Source organism: Balaenoptera musculus, chromosome 4 (assembly GCF_009873245.2).
Source record: "Balaenoptera musculus isolate JJ_BM4_2016_0621 chromosome 4, mBalMus1.pri.v3, whole genome shotgun sequence".
Taxonomy (NCBI): domain Eukaryota; kingdom Metazoa; phylum Chordata; class Mammalia; order Artiodactyla; family Balaenopteridae; genus Balaenoptera; species Balaenoptera musculus.
Genome location: NC_045788.1, coordinates 26833530 through 26854283, shown reverse-complemented (window position 1 = coordinate 26854283; position 20754 = coordinate 26833530). Strand labels below are relative to the sequence as shown.

At 34.4% G+C, this 20754-nt stretch overlaps 1 protein-coding gene across 1 annotated transcript in view; it reads left to right on the top strand.

Moving 5' to 3' along the window:
* LOC118894546 (phospholipid scramblase 2-like) overlaps positions 1-19330 on the top strand; it is a 33191-nt gene extending 13861 nt beyond the window's left edge. Inside the window, exons 4-7 of the mRNA XM_036850851.1 lie at positions 5043-5263; positions 7521-7682; positions 16698-16859; positions 19271-19330. Of these exons, the coding sequence (XP_036706746.1) occupies positions 5043-5263; positions 7521-7682; positions 16698-16859; positions 19271-19330 (605 nt within the window). The remainder of the gene's footprint in view (positions 1-5042; positions 5264-7520; positions 7683-16697; positions 16860-19270) is intronic.
* The last annotated feature ends 1424 nt before the right edge of the window (positions 19331-20754 follow it).

The following is a 20754-nucleotide window of genomic DNA, read 5'->3' as shown; positions in this document are numbered from 1 at the left end:
ACAAACTGATATATATATAGAATAGATAAAAAACAAGGTCCTACTTTATAGCACAGGAAACTATATTCAATATCCTGTGATAAACCATAATGGAAAAGAATATAAAAAAGAATGAATGTATATGTATAACTGAGTCACTTTGCTGTACAGCAGTAATTAACACAACATTATAATTCAACTATATTTCAATAAAAATAAATTTAAAGTATATACAATTATCACCTATTACATTTAAATTACTTATAATTTAATTTAATTTAACTACCAGTTCAAGGTAGTATCAGAGCAGGCTCCTGAACTCACCTCCTTCCATGGACACAATGAATCCACAGCTACCTACAGAACAATTCCCTCTGAAAGAAATCTAGAAATTAGCTGAGTGACTCTACACATTGTATAAATGAGAAAAAAAAAGCACATTGAAATGGATAGGAGAAGCTGAGACACAATCTCGCCATAAACCATACCCCCAGCACAACACACAACCAGGAGGGAACTCACAACACCCAGCTTCTCCTTGAGGAGTGAAGGATTTGACCCCATAACTGATACCTCAACTCTTAATATTTCCAGAGAGTGGTGGGCACCTCAAATATCTAGCTTTGAAAGTTATGGGGTTTACATACATAAGACCCACAAGGCTATAACAAACTCAGAGATAATTCTTAAATGTTGACTCACTATGTCTAACCCCCAGGGCCCAGCACAGATGTAGCAGACTAAAAGAAGCCCAGTGTTTTTGTGAAAGAAACCCAGTATTACCATGAAAGAAGTGTAGTTGCTTATCTTAAAAGCCTTGATTTTCAGGGAAGGTTTCAATTTAACACACATCTAGAGAAAACTGCAGTGCAATCCAGAGTCCTCAGAGACCAGTGGGTACCATCTTCATGCTCTCCCTCTCCCCCATCCTACTTTGCTGATATCACCTAGAAAGGAGCTTGTACACATGTATCCCACCCATAAAAGGCCATATGTGATAAGCCTATAGCTAACATCATATTGATGATGAAAAACTGAAAGCTTTTCCTCTAAGTTAAAGAACAGGACAAGGATACCCACTCTTGCCACTTTTATTCAACATAGAACTGAAGTCCAAACCAGAGCAACTAGGAAAGAAAAAGAAATAAAAGGCATCCAAATCAGAAAGGAAGACGTAAGCTGTTTCTATTTTTAATTACATGATATTATATAGAAAACCTTAAAGACTCCACAAATAAACTGATAGAACTAATAAACAAATACAGTAAAGGTGCAGCATACAAAATTGATATACAAAAATTGGTTGCCTTTCTATATACTAACAATGAGCTATCAGAAAGAGAAATTAACAAAACAATACCATTTATAATTATATCTAAAAGAAAATATCTGGAATATATTTAACCAAGAAGGGAAGAAACATATACTCTGAAAATTATGTGACATTGATGAAAGACATTGAAGAAGATACAAATAAATGGAAAGGTATTCTGTCTCATTGACTGGAATAATAAATATTCCTTAAATGTCCACACTACACAAAGCAATCTATAGATTCAGTTCAATCCCTATCAAAACTTCAATGACATTTTTCACTGAAAGAGTAAAAACAATCCCAAATTTTTTATGGAACCACAAAACCCCTGAATAGCCAAAGCAATCTTGAGAAAGAACAAAGCTGTATTCATCATGCTTCCTGATTTCAAACTATATTACAAAGCCATAGTAATCAAAACAGTACCATATTGGCATAAAACGAACACATAGACCAATGGAAGAGAATACAAAGCCCAGAAATAAATCCACACATATGCAGTCAATTAATTTGTGTCAAAAGAGCCAATAATACACAATGAGGAAAAGACAGTCTCTTCAATAAATGGTGTTGGAAAAATTGGATTTCTATATGCAAAAGAATAAAACTAGACCACAGTCTTACACCACAACAAAAAAGAACTCAAAACGGAATAATGATTTTGAATGTAAGACCTGAAACCACAGGACTCCTAGAAGAGAATAGAGGAGGTAAGTTCCTTGACATTGTTCTAGGTAATGATTTTTTGTGTAAGTCACAAACCACAGACAACTAAAACTAAAACAAACAAGTAGGACTACATTAAAGTAAATAGCTTCTGTACAGCAAAGGAAACCATCAACAAAATGAAAGAGCAACCTAGGAATGGGAGAAAATATTTGCCAGTCATAAATTTGATAAGGGATTAATATCCAAAATATACAAGTAATTTATAAAACTCAATAGAAAAAATTCATTAAAAATGGACAGAGGATTTAAGTAGATGTTTTCCCAAAAAATCATACAAATGGCCAACACATACATGAAAAGGTGCTCAACATCACAAATGATCAGAAAAATACAAATCAAAACCACAATGAGATATCACCTCACACTTTAAAATGGCTATTATAAAAAAGAGAAGAGATAAGAAGTGTTGGTAGGATATGGAGAAAAGAGAACCCTTATGCACTGTTGGTGGGAATGTACATTGGTGCGGCCATCATGGAAAACAGTATGGAAATTCCTCAAAAAAATTAAGAAGGAAAGAAACAAATATAATGTGATATGTCAATTATACCTCAGTTTAAAAAATTGAACTACTATATGATCCAGCAATTCCAGTTCTGGGTATTTATCCATAGAAACAAAAATCACTATCTCAAAAAGAGTATATGCACTTCCATGTTTATTGCAGCATATTTACGGTAGTCAAGACTTGGAAACAACTTGTGTCCGTTGACAGATGAATGAATGAAGAAAACGTGGTATATATACATTGGAATTTTATTCAGCCATGAAAAAGAAGGAAATCCTACCATTTGCAACAACACAGGCGGACCTTGAAGGCATTATGCTAAGTGAAATAAGTTAGAGAAGGCAAATACTGTATGATCTCACTTATATGTGGAATCTGAAAGAAACTAAACTCAGAGAATAGATTGGTGGTTGCCATATGTATGGGGGTAGTGGGTTGGAGAAATGGGTGAAGGTGGTGAAAAGGTACAAACTTTCAGTTATAAGATAAAGAAATATCCTAGGGACATAATGTACAGCATGGTGACCATAATTAACAGTACTATATAGTATATTTGAAAGTTACTAAGAGAGTAGATCTTAAAGTTTCTCACACAAGAAAAAAATTTTTGAATGTATGTGTGGTAAGGATATTAACTAAACTTGTAGTATTCATTTCACATACATAGAGATATCAAATCATAATGTTGTATACCTAAAATCAATACAATGGTGTATGCCAATTACATCTCAATAAAAAATAATTTAAAGTATCATCTTAAAAATTACTTATAATATACATTATTAGATATTTATAAAATTATTGAGTTTAGTCTTTTGAAACTAAGTTTTCTCTGGAAAGGAGCTCTTTAATGTTTAATAATTTGTATTCTGAATTTTTTTAACATTTTATTCTAAGGTATATTTCATTGAGATTATAAAACTCAAAAGACCAGATATGATACATTTTACAGAATTCTTAGATTAAAAAGTTTATATTGATGTGTGAAAACACATATCTTTGGCATGAAATATAAAGTAACAAATTTACTAGTTGTTAAGTTTCAGTTTTTAAAATAGATGTCTTTAATTTTTTTTTCTCAAATAGAAAGTCTATATCATATTTTAACATTGAGTAGTATAAAGTGATAAAGTTTACTCAGTTTATTATTAGAATCTGAGACTATGACAGGCACTTATTTATAGCTGTCCCCAGTTCAAAATTTAATACACCAGAAAGATATAACTATAGAATTCTTATATTTGTTTTCATTTTCTTCAGTAATTAGAAGGAAACTTAGAGATTGTGTAAAAACATTGATCTCATTTTAGAGATGAACAAACTAAAGACTTTTGAGATTAAGGTACTTAATGAAATCAGCTAGATAATAGATTCTATCTCATGAATCAGTTTAATTTTTTTCTCATTAGACATTTGACTGGGAGATAGCGAGGTCAAGGATGGTTCTTTTAAGGCAAAGTCCAGGGCCTGTCTGAGTAAAAGACATTTAAAGGAGGTCATGGTGATAGAACTTGTGAACGATATTTCTATTTGACTAAATCCATCGACACAGATATTTGAGAGTGATTTTTGTCTCCATATGTTTCATTTTGCTCATTATTTTCATGGCTTCTGACATCCTATGACCCATGTTAATGAGGGCTGTGGACTCATGAATTGCTCCCTCCTGGCTTTAAGCAAGGAGAGGTTTCCAAGGTGTGGTTCAATATGGGAAGCCCTTTGGTAAGATACCACGTGGGTGTCAGTATTTAGCACATCTCTGTTTCCCCCGTGAAGAGATTAGCTCCTGCTAAGGTACAGATTTCACTTAGGATGCCAGTGGTCTAGATATCCTCCGACTTCCAGCCTTGGTTGCCAAGCATCTTTCCCCTTGTCTAATACCCATTTCCCACTTCTGAACAACCACTGCTGAGCTAAACAAGGGTGCCCTGGGCCCAGGGTGATGTTCTACCTCACCTTTCATTTTCACTCTCTCCCTCTTCACAAGTGTGCATTGAGAGAAAGCCCTCTCACACCTTCCTCACACAATGCAGAAAGAGAAGCCATGACTGTGATTTATAAAACTAAATCTCAAGCAAATTTACTTAATATAATACTATACGGTGCATAAACATAGCAATCATCCTATATTCCCCTCCATAGCTGAATACATGACAAGTAGACATTTTCTGCATTCACTTAGCACGACTGTGACCATCGACAGCACGGCATCATCCCTCACAGCAAAGTCTCCCTTTCTGATACGGGTCTATGGAATTAGGAAGATACAAGTTGTTTTCTCTTCCAAGTCTTACATAGATGCTCTTAATTTCTCAGTACCTTAATACCATTTCCTCCGTTTTTTCTTTGCCTTTTTTCCTCTGTCAAGATCATCTCTAAACACCTTTCCTTTTCTATCTATTTGGTAAATATAATCTAAAGTAATGTCCAAAAATATGTAAGTCTAAAATATTTAGATTCTAGATAGTTTTAACATACTGGTGATTATGGTTTCCTCTTCTATGTTTTTAGTCATAATAAGTTATGAAACCAATAACAAATATGAAATTAAGAACAGCCTTGGACAGAGGATATACTATGCAGCAGAGGATACTGCTTTGTGCACCCGATTTTGCTATGGATCTTATAGGCCTTTTATCATGAGGATTCATGATCTTAAGGGCCAAGAAGTCATAACTCTGAAGAGACCACTAAGGTGCACCAGCTGTTGTTTTCCCTGCTGCCTGCAGGAGGTCGGTGAGCAATTACCCGGGTACTTTGTAAAGTAGTTCAGTAAGAATTTTTACCCTATCGTTGAATTTATATAATCAAATGAGATTTAAAGGAAAAGTGGTCCGCCAGCTATTGGTTTATGCTTGAGGATAAATTGTAGGAAGAAAGGCAGGTGGAAAAGACTCAGCAGTTAGCCCCATGTCCCTGAGCAGTGTGCCCCATGGGGGTAAGATCTTAGATCCTTGAGCTCCATGAAGACCAGGTGTCTCTTTCATAGTACTTGACAGCCCTCTGAGAGAGAACATGGATCTCAGGGGAGACGCCAGGGCACAGAGTGTTTATAGGAAGTCGGCCTTTGCCTATATCTCCATTGGCCTGAGACCAGCACTGCCTAGGTCACTCAGTCATCCATATGGGTAGCTGTGAGAGCAGGGCACACAGAGATACAAGCACATAGAGATTTGATGTCTAATACTACACTTATTTTGAAAGGATGACTGACCTTATTCATACTAAATTTTGTTTTCCATGTCACTTGCTTTAGATATAATAATATTCATAAGAATAGGTGAGGAAAAACTGAGAGTTGGATGGAATATTCTCTACAACTTATAGAGCACATTAGCATACATTATACTTTTGGTCTTAAAAAATAGACCTAAGAAGTCCTTATTTACAGATGAACATGCTGAGATGCTCTCAAGGTCACCCAGCTAAGGTGCAGAGCCAAGATTCCAGGCCCCATTTTCTTTCCATCCTAGCACAATTACCATTCATATTTGAAAATTGCCCCAGTGATCAGAGCTCTGTCCATACATCTAAACCACTGTTTGTAAAGGAGTTTAAGAAAAGAGTTTTTAATAATTTAGATATTTTTCATAAGTATGAATAAAAGAGAAAATTTTAAAATATAGGAGGCCAGTAGAGCAAGTACTTCAGAGTGGAGACTGTGTATGCAGTTTGTGTCTCTTCCCTTCCACTTTGCAGCTGGGGAATCTTAACACAAATTAATTTACCTCTCTGTTCCTCTATAAATAGGAATAATAGTACCAACCTGCTAAGAATGTATTATGAATTAACTGGTGCATAGAACAGTATTTTGCACTTAGAAAATGAGCAAAGGATCTAAATAGACATTAAAGAAATGTCTTTTTCAAAGAAAACATACAAATGGCCAAAAGATATATATGAAAAGCTGCTCAAAATCACTAATGATCAGAAAAATGAAAATCAAAACCACAATGACATATCACATCACACCTGTTAGAATGTCTGTTATCACAAAGACAAGACATATGTTGGCAAGGATGTAGAAAAAAGGGAACTTCTGTACACTGGTGTTGGGAATGTAAATTGGTATAGCCATTATGGAAAAGAGTATCAAGTCTCCTTAGATAATTAACAATAGAACTACCATATAAGCCAGCAATCCAACTTTTCAGTGTATATCCTAAGGAAATAAAATCAGGTTTCATAGAAGTTTCTGCACTCATGTGTTTATTGAACGTATTTAGTAGCCACAATATGGAAACATCCTTAGTGTCTATTGACTGATGAATGGATAAAGAAAATGTGAGATGTGTGTGTGGATATATATAAATAACTTTATATATATGTGTGTATATATAAATGCGTGTATATATATACACACATAAAATATTATTCAGCCAAAAAAATAAGAAAATCTTGCCATTTGTGACAATATACACGCACCTGAAAGCATTATGCTAACTGAAATAAGCCAGATAAAAAAGACAAATACTGTATGGTATCACGTATAAGTTGAATCTGAAAAAAAATGTCTAACTCATAGATACAGAGAGTATAATGGTAATTGCCAGGGGCTGGGTGGTGGGAGAATTGGGGTATGCTAGTCAAACACTCCAAACTTTCAGTGATAAGATGAATACGTTCTGAGGATCTAATGTGCAGCGTGGGGACTACAGTTAATAATACTATACTGTATACTTGAAATTTGCTAAGAGATAGATCTCATGTGTTCTTACCAAAAAAAAAAAAAAGTTACCTATATGACGTGATGGTTGTTTCATTTAACTTAAATTTGGTAATCTTTCTATAATGTGTATGTATACCAGATCATCACATTGTACACTTTAAACATACTACAATTTTGTATGTCAACTGTACCTCAGTAAAGATGGGAGAAAAGAATATTACTAATTGAAAAAAAAGTATTCAGTAAATGAGAGCTATTATCAGACATTGTTATGATGATGATGATGATTACATATTACCTATACTCTTTTGTTTTTGTAGATAGAAATCTATGCTCCTCCTGGTATACCAATAGGTTATGTTACTCAGACCTGGCACCCATATCAGCCAAAGTTTACAATTCAAAATGAGAATAAAAAGGATGTTCTAAGAATTACAGGCCCATATTTTGTGTGCAACACTTGTGGAAATGTTGAATTTAAGGTAAGAGATGTGATATATTTATAGGATTTGCTTTCCTAATATAAGGAGAATATAATTTTGTAGGATGTTACAAATATATTAAATAAATATTTGTAAACTGATATCTCAAGAGGAAGATAATGTACTCATGTTTTTAACTTTGATCAGAGGTAGTTATTGCTCTGATTAAATGTCAGTGTTGATTATATTAAACGGGAAAAAGAGAAGCAGAGCCTTATAGTCAAAAAAACATAAGCAAAGCATCTAACATTTAAATATGGTGGGTTTTGTATGGAGGCACTGGATATTATCATTTTAAAAAGAACATTAACCTTGTCACTAAATCTGAATGCCAAAGCACATGGTATTTCCTTAGTCTGAAACACAGACTGCCAGTGTTCTAGACCCTCTTCAGAAGCTCTGACATCTTTGAGTTCCTATGAAAAGCTCACTTACACAAAGAGAATTTTAAGAAAAATGGTGTAAGATGTACTGTGCAATTATGCTTCTCTATGGCCCTGATCTTTGCATTAATTGAGTCACTGTAAGTCACAATATATCTGTGTATTTACTACATGAAGAAATTCTATCACAGCAGTTTTCCAGCAGGTGGTCTAGCCTTACAGCCTTTATACTATTTAGATGCGAATGTATAAAGTTTGGGTGCCTTATAACTTAATCTTAATATAATGATTCTATTAGAAAATCATAAAATCTGTTCAACTACATCCACAGAAGGGACAAAAATCTCCTAACACTGAGCAGGACTGTCCCCTTATGATAAGATGTAGGAACTCTGCCACTGTCCCCTAACTGCCTAAGATTTTCCACTATCCAGCATCTTTCTTTTATATTATCTCCCTAGCTTCCCTAGTAGTTTTCAATTCCTGTGTTAGACTCTGGTTATTTAAAGATGAATCACTTCACATGGACTTCCTAGTCTAATGACAGAGATGGGCAATCCTAAAAAAACAACAACTAATATTGTATAAAGAGACTTTATAAAGGCTGTTTTAAAGAGATACATATAATGTGTGTGTGATATATATGTAAACGAACTTTATAGAGGTATATATAATATCAGTTCTCCATGTAGAGGATGGTATGTCTATCAAAGATTCAGAGCAGTGGAAAGATAATTATTCATTCAAGGAACAGTATTAACAGAAGTTTAGCTGGCAGATAGTTTATTTGGTGGAAATAAGTGAAAACACAGAAAACATTTTGAAACTCTGATATTTAATGCTGAGAAATTTAGATTTCATCCAGCAATCCTTCCCAATGAATGCCTTAAAACATACATTATATGTAATGAATTAACTTCTCTCCTGTACTTCTAGAATGATGCTAACTAGGCATTCTTTCAGAGAATTCAGAAATAGTGACTTGAATCAATTTCTGATGGAAAGTTTGACACCTTAAGGCTGGATTTATCAGTATGAGGGACCACTATAGAACGTAGACTCCATCATGGTATCAATGGTCTGTGAAAGTTGAAGTAGAAAGGGATAAGAGCCTGAACATGAAGGAGCAGGTGTTATTCTAAAGGAGAAAATAATTCAGAGATATTTCATAAGTGAACTGAGTGAAACTGATTCATAGATTTGATGTCATTTGAGGAAGAAAAAAATTTGGAGATGATTCTGATGTCTCATGTTTGAGAAGCTGAATGAATAATGAACCATTGGCCAAGCTAAGAACATTGGAGGAGGGCTTCCCTGGTGGCACAGTGGTTAAGAATCTGCCTGCCAATGCAGGGGACACAGGTTCGAGCCCTGGTCCAGGAAAATCCCACATGCCGCAGAGCAACTAAGCCCGTGAGCCACAACTACTGAGCCTTCACTCTAGAGCCCACGAGCCACAACTACTGAGCCCGTGTGCCACAACTACTGAAGCCCACGTGGCTAGAGCCCATGCTCCACAAGGGAAGCCACCGCAATGAGAAGCCCACGCACTGCAATGAAGAGTAGCCCCTGCTCGCTGCAACCAGAGACAAGCCCATGCACAGCAATGAAGACCCAGTGCAGCCAAAAATAAAATAAATTAAAAAAATAAATTTTTTTAAAAAAAGAACATTGGAGGAGAAACAGTTGATCTGTGGGAAGCTAATGATTTGTATCTGTGTCATGTTGGATTTTAGGTATGTAGAGGAAAAGGTTGGGAAGTTTTCAGCATACATATGGTAGTTAAACCCATGAGAAGATTATCCCAAGAATGAGTAGAAGAAAGCCAAGTAGACTTTCTGTCCCATGGAGATGATAGGCAAATCTGTCTTCTTCCAGGACTCTTAGTGGGGGAAAAAATATGCCTACATGAAACTGAAACCAATCCGGCACCCTCTGTGACTTTGAAGTCTGAATACATACCTCCATTTTAGTTCAGGAATCTCAAAACATAGAAATTGACCTGGAGTGGTGATACAGATGTCAGGATTGGATGCAAAGCACACTAAAAGATTTTCATCAACGGCACCTTCTATTCCTACAGAAAAAGCCTATCTTCACATGAGCAGATTCAAACATTACATACTGCTCTAGGAACTAATCCACCAGGAATAAACTGCATATAATAGAACAGTCAGCAATCAATCATATAAGAAATACCTAAATAAATATTAAAGAGACTAAAGAAGAAACAAGGAAGATCACAAGAGGAGAATGAAAAGAGTTTGAAAACAAGCCAGAAGAACCTTCAGAAATAAGGAACAGTCACTGATTAAAAAAAACAACAACAACAATGCATTAGAAAGGTTGAGCTAAAATTAGATACAAGTAAAGAGAGAATTGGTGAACTGGATGATCCATATGAAGAAAATAAAGAGGAGGTGGGAAAAAGACATCAATTTGAAGAGACAAAAATAAAATTGAAGGGACATAGAAGCTAGAAAAATGCTTGTGCATATGCCAAAGAGGAGATACAAAGAAAGACAAGACAGAGAATGTGCTTAAATAATATTTAAAAAGATAAATTGCTAAGATTCTTTCAGACCTTACGCTATGGATGCTCCAATTCAGAGACTGCCAGAAGTTCTGGGTAAGAAAAAGAAATGACACTCAGGTACAGCTTAAATAAACAGCAAACTTCAAACTAAAAATGGAAATCTAAAATCAGCAAGTGACAAGGGGGAAAGTTATCTCTACTTTAACATGTAATACCTACAATTAAGATTTTGAGCATTTTACTCTACCTTTACTAGCTACTTGTATTTGCTCTTTTTGCATTGTGTATTAATATCCATTTATCTATTGGGTTGTTTACATTTTATTGTCAATTTACAAAAATAATTTGTGCATTGGAGACATTGATCCTGCATCTCTTCTCTGATTTTCAAATTTTTCCAAAAATCTACCCTTTGTTTTCATACTTTATTTTTATATATTTGCCATACAGAAATTTTATTTTTTATTTTTATTTTTTAATTAATTTTTATTGGAGTATAGTTGCTTTACAATGTTGTGTTAGTTTCTGATGTACAGAAAAGAGAATCAGCTATACATATACATATATCCCCTCTCTTTCGGATTTCCTTCCCATTTAGGTCACCACAGAGCATTGAGTAGAGTTCCCTGTGCTATAAGTAGGTTCTCATTAGTTATCTATTTTATACATAGTAGTGTATATGTCAATCCCAATCTCCCAATCATCCCACTCCCCCTTACCCCACTTGGTGTCCATACATTTGTTCTCTACATCTGTGTCTCTATGTCTGCTTTGCAGATATGCTCATCTGTATCATTTTTCTAGATTCCATATACAAGCGATATTATACGATATTTGTTTTTCTCTTTCTGACTTACTTCACTCTGTATGACAGTCTCTAGGTCCATCCATGCCTTTGCAAATGGCACAGTTTTGTTCCTTTTTATGGCTGAGTAATATTCCACTGTATATATGTACCACATCTCCTTTATCCATTACTCTGTTGATGGACATTTAGGTTGCTTCCATGTCCTGGCTATTGTAAATAGTGCTGCAATGAACACTGGGGTGCATGTATCTTTTTGCATTATGGTTTTCTCTGGGTATATGCCCAGGAGTGGGATTGCTGTGTCATATGGTAGTTCTATTTTTAGTTTTTTAAGGAACCTCCATACTGTTCTCCATAGTGGCTGTATCAATTTACTTAATGTGGTTAAGTATGGCTATTTTCATAGCTTCTGGTTCTCTTGTCTTAATTATAAAGGTACATCTCAAACCTTATGTTTTATCTAATGTTTTTTAATATTTTATATTTAAATCTTTAACTCACCAGCAATTTTATTAGAGATTCTATGCTCTGTTGCAGTGACCTATCTCTTTTCACAGCAATGCCTTATGATATGCTTATGATGCCTTAATGATATGTCCTCTGTCTAGTCATAGCAAAATGATCACTCATTATTCTTCTTTATCATATTTTCTTGAATTATCTGATATTTCCTTTTATATGAATGAACAGTAAGACCTTTTCATTCACTTTTTCAGAGGTTAGAATCTAATCAGTATTGTGTAAAATCTGTTCATCATTTTTTAAAATTAGCATGTATGATATGCTAAACCTGTCCCATCCCAGTAGTGTTATGTCTTTTAATTCATATCTTATTTTGTATTCTTCATAAGGCCATATAGTTTTCTTCATACAGAACCTCTGCCTTTTCTGTTAAGTTATTCCTAAGTAATGTATAGCCATTCTCATTATTAAGAAGGAATATTTACATTTTGAGGTGCTTATTTTAAATGATGAGAAAAGATATTTTTCTTTACCTTCATCCAGTCATATGACTGTATTCTAATATTAAATTTAGGTGTTTTTGCTTTATTTACTTAGTTTTTCTGGGTATAAAATCACAACACAAATGAGATGGTAGCTCCTCTAATGTTTATGTACCAGTTTGTTCATTTTTTTCCAGCCTACCTACACATCAATAATAATAATAATGATGATGACAATAGTGGGAATACCTACCAATTTGACTATTTCAGTTGAAACAGTAACAAATATTTAATAATTTAGAAAGATATTACTATTGTTTTCATACCATTTTTCCTATTCCTATCTACCTAAAGCAGGAATGAAAAAAAATTTTTTTTTGTAGAGGGCCAGATAGAAAATATTTAAGGTTATGTGGGTCATGTATTCATTGTCACAACTACTCAATTCTACTGTTGTAGCATAAAAATAGTCATAGGCAATATATAAATGAATGGTCATGTTTGTGTACCATTAAACTTTATTTACAAAAACAGAAGGCAGGCAGATGTGGCCCACTGACCATTGTTTGCTACCTCCTGACTAAGATTTTTATTAGGAATTTTAAAAGTTAAGTATCAACTTTTTAAAAGGAAGAATATTATAACGATCAAGGGTGCAGACCCTGGAGCCAGAATGCCTTGGTTTGAAACCCATGACTACAATTTCTTATCTGTGTAACATTAGACAAATAACCTTTCTTTGCTTCAGTTTGTATATATGGAAAATGTATATAATAATAGTATGTAACATGCAAGGTTATTATGTACATTAAGTTACCTAACAATTGTAAAGCCTTTGTATGCCATCCATATACTAAATGTTATATAAATGCTTAATTAGCAAATAATATCTTTTCAGCAACCACTGATATGATCATTTGTTTTTAATTGTATCAATTTTCTAGCATTTCACACTTATGATAGTATATTCTTTTGATACTTACCTAGCTTTATGTGCTAGTTTTCTATTGGGATTTTTGCATTTATATTTATATTATGTGAGTCTATAGTTTTCTTTTTAGAATATCTTAATAGTTATTGGTATTAAATTTATGGATTTGTGAATTCAATTCAAATGTAATATATATAATGCTATTTTTAACCCACAGTTCTGACACCAAATGTATGAAATTTTTTCTCACACCAAACAATTCTCCAACTCTCCAGGCACCAACTGGTTGTCCTACAATTTGATTCAATTCCAACACTAATTGGGGCTGATGCATACCCCACAGGTTAAGGACTCAGTCTCACTAGACTGCCCCTACTTCAGATGCTAATCACAAGTCCCAGAACTCCTGCACTTCTGACCAACCTTCTATAAAGCAGCGGTTCTCACAACTCCATTCTCAGAGGCAATAATTTGCTGGAATGGATCACAGAACTCAGAAACACATTTTACTCATGATAATGGGTTTTATAAAGGATATTATCAGGATACAGATGAACAGCAAGATGAAGTACAGGCATACCTCTTTTATTTGCATTTCACTTTATTGCACTTTGCAGATATTGCACTTTTTACAAATAGAAGGTTCATGGAAACCTTGAGTGAAGCAAGTCTATCAGCACCATTTTTCCAACAGCATTTGCTCACTTCATGTCTCTGTGTCACAAACTGGTAATTCTTACAATATTTCAAACCCTCCACCAGCAAAAAGATTATGACTTACTGATGGCTGGAATGTAGTTAGCATTTTTTAGCAATAAAGTATATTTAATTAAGGTAGTACATTGTTTTTTAAGACATAATGCTATTGCACACTTAGTAGGCTACAATATAATTTACAAATAACTTTTATATGTACTGGAAAGCCACAATTTCATGTGACTTACTTTATTGTGATATGCACTTTATTGCAGTGGTCTGGAACCAAACCTGCAATATATCCAAGGCATGCATGTATATAGGGTGAGGTCTGAAATGGTACTGAACACAAGAACATCTGTCTTCATGGTGCTGGGATGCACCAGCCTTTAAGAATATGGATGCATTCACCACCCTGGAAGATCTCTGAACCCCATCATTTAGTTTGATTGACTAAATCGTTGGCCATTGGTTATTAGGTCAATCTCTAGCCTCTCCCCAGCTTCTCCCCCACAAGCCCCACTCGCCTTCCACTTGCCAAGTCTCTAATCCTTGGCTTGGACTTTCTGGTGACCGGCCCCAATCCTGAAGCTATCAATCAGTGGCCCAAAGCCAGTCATCTCATAAGCCCACAAAAGATTTATCACTCAGAAGTTTCCAAAGCTTTTAGCATCTGTGTGCCAGGAACCTGGGACAAAGCTCACGTGTTATAATTTTAAAACTCTCCTACAATTCCTATCACTAAGAAAGTTATAAGAGTTTTAGAGCTCTATGTCAGGAATCAGACAGAAAAACTAAATATATATTTCTTCTTGAGTCACAAATACCAATTAATTTTTTCAAAGTTGAAAGAACTTTATTATAGGGATTTTCTCTTTTTAAAAGGTTATCTGAAATTTAGGTAAGTATTACCTAGTCCTGATAACTTTTCAGTTGTAAGTCATTGTTCATATTTGAAGCTTTCCATAAAGAATTATAATTTTTACTTTTTGAATGACTTTTGGTGAAGTTTAAAATTTCTTGCTATAGGAATCAAAATGGGGAAATGTTACTATCTGTTATTTCCAGTAGTAGGATTATGCTGGTTGGTAAATTATCTTCTGTATTTTTTATTTTAAAAAATATTTTTAAATTAAAAATAAATTTTAAAAATAAAATAAGATTTCCTTACTGGGTACAATTGCTTAAATGGCAGCTATTAGAAGATGGAACACTAAACTGTACAAGAGATTTGTGTCTGTTTTTGCCACAATAACGATGCATAACAACCCCTAAAGCTCCGTAGCTTAAAACAACAGGCATTTGATTTTCATGCTTATGGGTCTGTAGGTCAACAGTGTCTGGGGGATATACCTAGGCTTAGACAGATGGCTCTGATTTAGGCTGTAAATTGCCCTCAGGTCTGCTTCACGTATGTTCATTCCAGAGCTGTAGCAACAGCAGCTGCCTGGATCATGCTTTTCTAGTGGCTGATCACAGGAGAGCAAGACCATGGCCAAACTGCTCATCCATGTTTAAGGTCTCCGCTCCTGTCACATCCACTAACACTCCATTGGTCAAACAAGGCACTGGTCAATCCTAATTTCAATGTGCGGGGAAGTATACTGGGCTTACAGAGGGAGGGGATTGAAATGACTATTTGATGAACAGTAATCTATGCTATTACAGTGTTCATATTAAAAGTTTACTTCAGGTTTTTTAATATAAAGTTGGCCAAAGAGTTCGTTTGGGTTTTCCTGTAACATCTTATGGAAAAACCCAAACGAACTTTTTGGCAACCCAATAATTTAACCATCCACATCCAAACAAAATGGGTCAACTGTTTTTAGTTTCTCCACATTTATGTTATTGTCAACATAAGGTTGTTGGCAGCACGTATTGTATCTTATACACATTCAAAAAGGAAACTTCTCTTCCTGGTTTCATACACCCTGCCTGCACATACTTTGGTGAGTGTGGGCTACATTCAGACCCACATGTCCACTTGGTGAGGTGCATTTATCCAGCCACAATCTGTTCAACTCTTTATCATGGCCCTGAGCTTTCCTTAGTCAGAATTGTAAAATTAGAAAAATTTTACTTTGGAGCTCTTTTGTTTCATACATGCTTCCTCCTTTGTTGTTCAGCCCCATTCTGTTGTCAAGCCTTACCCCAAGCCTTGACCTGGAGCATCCCATCAAGTTACTTATTGGTTACTTTACTTCACTCAAAACTGCCAGTCCTCTTCTCCAGGCTCTTGGCACTTCACATTTTCCTACTGACAGTGGGTGATAATGGGGCTTCCCATCACCTTTAAACACTAGACCTATATAAACTCTCTGTGCTTGTCTTAAAGCAGAATTCAGATGGGTGTTTCATTTACTACACCCCCCCATGGCTTCTAGAAATTTCATCAAAGAAATATTTCATATTTGTATCTTTTTCTACTTAACTTTTATTTTGGATCAATTCAACTCATTTATTAAGTCTATCTTAATGTAGAATAAAAAATGTTAAATATTTCAGCAAAACAACTTTTACATAAGGCAAAGAAATAATTTTTTCACGTATCTATAGATAGATGCAGGTATTTGTATGCATCTACTGAATCATATAACGTTCATAGTTCCATCTGGCACATAATTTTAAGAGTATATTTGTTTCATTTTAATCCAACTTTGAAAGTAAATTAAAAATTTCTAGAATTCTTTAAGCCTGTCTCCTTTTTTTCAATTTAGATTAAATCTCTTGATGGAAAAAATGTGGTTGGCAAGATTTCCAAGCAGTTTACTAGGTTTATGAGAGAAATATTTACACATTACAGTAACTTTGTCATCCAGTTCCCTGCAGACACTGATGTGAAAATGAAAGCTGTGATACTTGGCATGTGTTTCCTCATTGTAAGTCTATTCTTACTAATCTTGGGTATAGATGGTTTCTCTAGTATCATGCTTAAATTATTCAGTAAATTGTATATTTTAGAATGACCTTCTTAAATGTATAGGTTTTGTTCAAAAGGGTTTATTTAATCCTAGCTCTGAAATTCCAGTTTCTCCTGATACTGTGGATTCATAGGTGACTAGTTCTCTCTGGAAAGTCTACTTAGTTTCACATGTCAATAGAAGGACATTAGGTGTTAAGGAGGGGCCCTAGTCTTTGGGGCTTGTATTAAAAAATCAAAATTGGTGCTTTGGGGAATACTTTAAATATGGGCTTACATAGGATAAAACTCAGTGAAACAGGTAGATTTCCTCTTGATTCACTATTAAATTAAATCATCTAATACAAGAGTATAATCTGCAATAAGAGTATATACCCAATCAAGCCATTGGATCGAACTGCCAATTAAGAGGAAATACATGGAATAGAGCAATGATCCTGAACTTGTCTTCACATTATTGCCTAGAGAGATTTCAAAAACTACAAGTACCAAACCATACCCCAGTTCAATTAAATTGGAAGCTCAGAATCAGAAGTTTGTGTAACTCCCCAGATGATTCTATATGCAGCTAAAGTCAAAGACATCTGGGACAGAACAATGATTTTCAACCTTAGCTGCACAGTAGAAACACCTGGGTAGAAACACCTGGGTAGCTTTTCACACTCCCTATGTCAAGACTGCACCCAGATCTAGTAAACCAAAATCTCTGGAAGTGGGACCAAGTCTTTAAGCTGCTTAGGACTCCCAGGTGATTCCAATATGCAAACAAGATTTGCAATCATTAGATAACTACCTTAAACATTCATTTGAAGATGCAATCAGAAAAAACTAAAAGGTGAGATGATATACAGCAAAGAGGACCCAGTTCCTTCAACAAATAAATGTCAAGGAAGATAAAAAGAAAAATAAAATGAAAAAAGGAGAGAGACATCAACTTTACCCAGTTTGTGGACCATGTTTGCATATTGAACAAATCAGTGTAAAAACACATTAACAAGACATTCAGGGAATTTGAACATTGACTGGCTATTTGATGATATAATGACTAATTAAGGTTTTTTAAGCTCTGATGATGATAATAGGGGTTATGTAAAAGCAAAACACTGTCCATATCTTTTAGCTGCAAACACTGATGTATTTCAGTATAATGTGGTATGTTGTCAGGGTTTTTGCTCTAAAATAATGGAGGTGAAGGCAGGGAGATCTAGGGGATGTAGTAATTGCTGAACCAAGATTGGTCATGTTAATAATTATTGAAGCAGGGTGAGGGGTTTTTGGGACAATGTTATACAATTCTGTCTAATTTGGGATATGCATAATATTTTCTAAATAACTTTTAATATAACCAGAGTTCTGTGTAAAAATTGTGTTTTCAATAAGTATTCATTTCAAATAAAAAGCAAAATCTAACCTTAACCTTAAGGGAAGTGTTCAACAAAAGGCAGAGTAATGTGAAAGATATGGTGTGTTTAGGGAAGAGAGGCAATTTGGGGTATCTGGATAGATGGGAAATGAGACTGGGGGTGATGGTGGGGTTATTTAGAAATGACTTTGGCCTTCTTCTAAAAGTCCTTTAAAGATTACGCAACTTTTTGTTGGTAATTCTTTAAAAATTTTTTTGTTCATTGGTTAGTTTCAAACTAGATGTATATAAAAATTATAAATATAAATTTTAGAAAGATAGATTCTGGTGTCTATTAGAAAGAAATGAATTTGAGAGGTAAAATTGCAATAGTGCAACTGCAAGTGATTAGCAATTAGGATTAAATTATTTCTGTTGAAGGGATAAAGGAAAATAATAGATGTGAGAGAAAAATTCTATAGGGTTTGGCTAAAGTCATAGGGGAGGGCATCTGGATACACAATGATGGAATGGAACAAGCTGGGGAACACAGTGAGCAAATTCGGAAGACAAATCATGAAACCGACACAAAAATTTCTAAGGTGCATTCTGACTCTTGAGATGGCTGTCATTCTTGTGGAAAACAAATCTAAAAATTGCACATGGAACTCTAGTCACAAGTTAGGAGAGAGAAGGACTACAAAACATAGAGGAGAAAGATTGAAAGAGAAGGATCCCAAGGGGGATTTTTAAAAAGTGAAATATGGAGAAATTACCAGAAGATTAATCAAATTCATGCAGTTATCAACAAATGCATAGAATTGTAGTATTTAATTGCTATTAAAATTGAAAGCTGCAGGTAGAGCTTATACAGCTATAGACTAGCTCCAGGTTTACTTTTTACAGTGTTTTGTTTCTTGTTCAATAGATATATTACTGTATTTTACCAGATCCCTCAGCATCTCTGCATCAGAATTATCTCTGTTCTGTTGTTGAAAATTCATTTCTGTATTTTTGCTTTTATCTAGGATTTCATGTTTTATGATAACAATGGCTGCATTCAGCTTTTGACAGCAGGAACATGGTAGCAGATTAATGAAAGTATCAGAAAATTTGATGTCTATACTGATTGGGACTGTATAAAAGAAAAACTCATCATTTTTTTCTCTTGAAAGTCATCGTATCATATGTGAAATACTCTGTAATGCCTGTAGTCCCAGAATGTTATTTCACTTTGAAACTATGGTTCATTTTCTGTTCACTGGCTACAAATGTTTTATACATTTTCTTTGAATGTTTGCTCTGTATTTGGGAGAAATGCATAGGACTTTTACCTTTAGACATGAAACTTCTTATGAAAAGCCATTTTAAATTATACTCTGATTTATTTTCCATTTTTATAGCAAAAATTAATGACTTATTAAAGGAATTGTAATGTAAAATTATACTTTGTTAAATCTAGTTATTTCATATGTAACAACTCATGTTATTTTACAAATACTGTATATTCAAGAGTTAACATTAACATAATTTCAGTATCCTTTATAATTATGTTCAAATAATACTCAATATGGATATCAAGGAAAAGTAAAATGTGTTTGTTTTATATTCAGGAATCCACACTATATTTAACTTTTTGATAAATTAATCTGCTAGTGTAAGTAAAATCTCCATATTGACAAGACAGTAAATTACCATTTTTGATGGTTTTGATTTTGATTCTGTCCCAAAGAAGGACACATTTCAAAAACTCACTCTAAAACTGGGGTATTGTTATAATTTTTGAAGTAACCATTTACACATGGAATAGTTAGTTCCTATATCCTATTGTTTATAGAACACAGTAACCTCGATATTACTCTAGGTGTTAATAGAATATACATATTCCTTTGCAGGGTATAACTTCAGTATAGGCCTAGTGTTAAATGTACCAATAATCAAATAACCGGTTTTTAAATTATTGATATATTTCCTTGCATATTTGATTTTTTTAAACAATCAGTGAACAAGCAATTCAGGTGGTATTCTGAAGCCTGTATCTTTCATTCTCTTTCAAATCTCTTTAAAAGGAGCAAAAGCATATGATACCATTAGTAAAATCAATACCAGTATTGGAAGCTAGCATTTCTATCTGTCAGAAAGTTAAAGGAATTTTTAAACTCTGTTTTGTAGAGAAAATTGAATTGAGTGAGATATCCAACCCACAATTTACTTCATGCAAAGGACATGTGTTTAAGAAATAAGAGCTTATGGGAGAAACTGCCTTTCTTCTGCAGCAGAACTCCAACACCACTATCTGCTAATGCTGAGAACACTGGGATGGCGGGGAAACTGCAGGAAAAGTGATGTCCAGACTACCTTTCATTAGCCTAAATAATTCACCACATGCCAGAGTACAACGATAAGATGTAACAGAGGTATTCACATTCAGTTTAGAGTTGGTACAGACAGCATGCCAGGTAAAGTGAGGTACCTGCACAGCTGGATACTAGTGGCATTAGTTATACCAGTT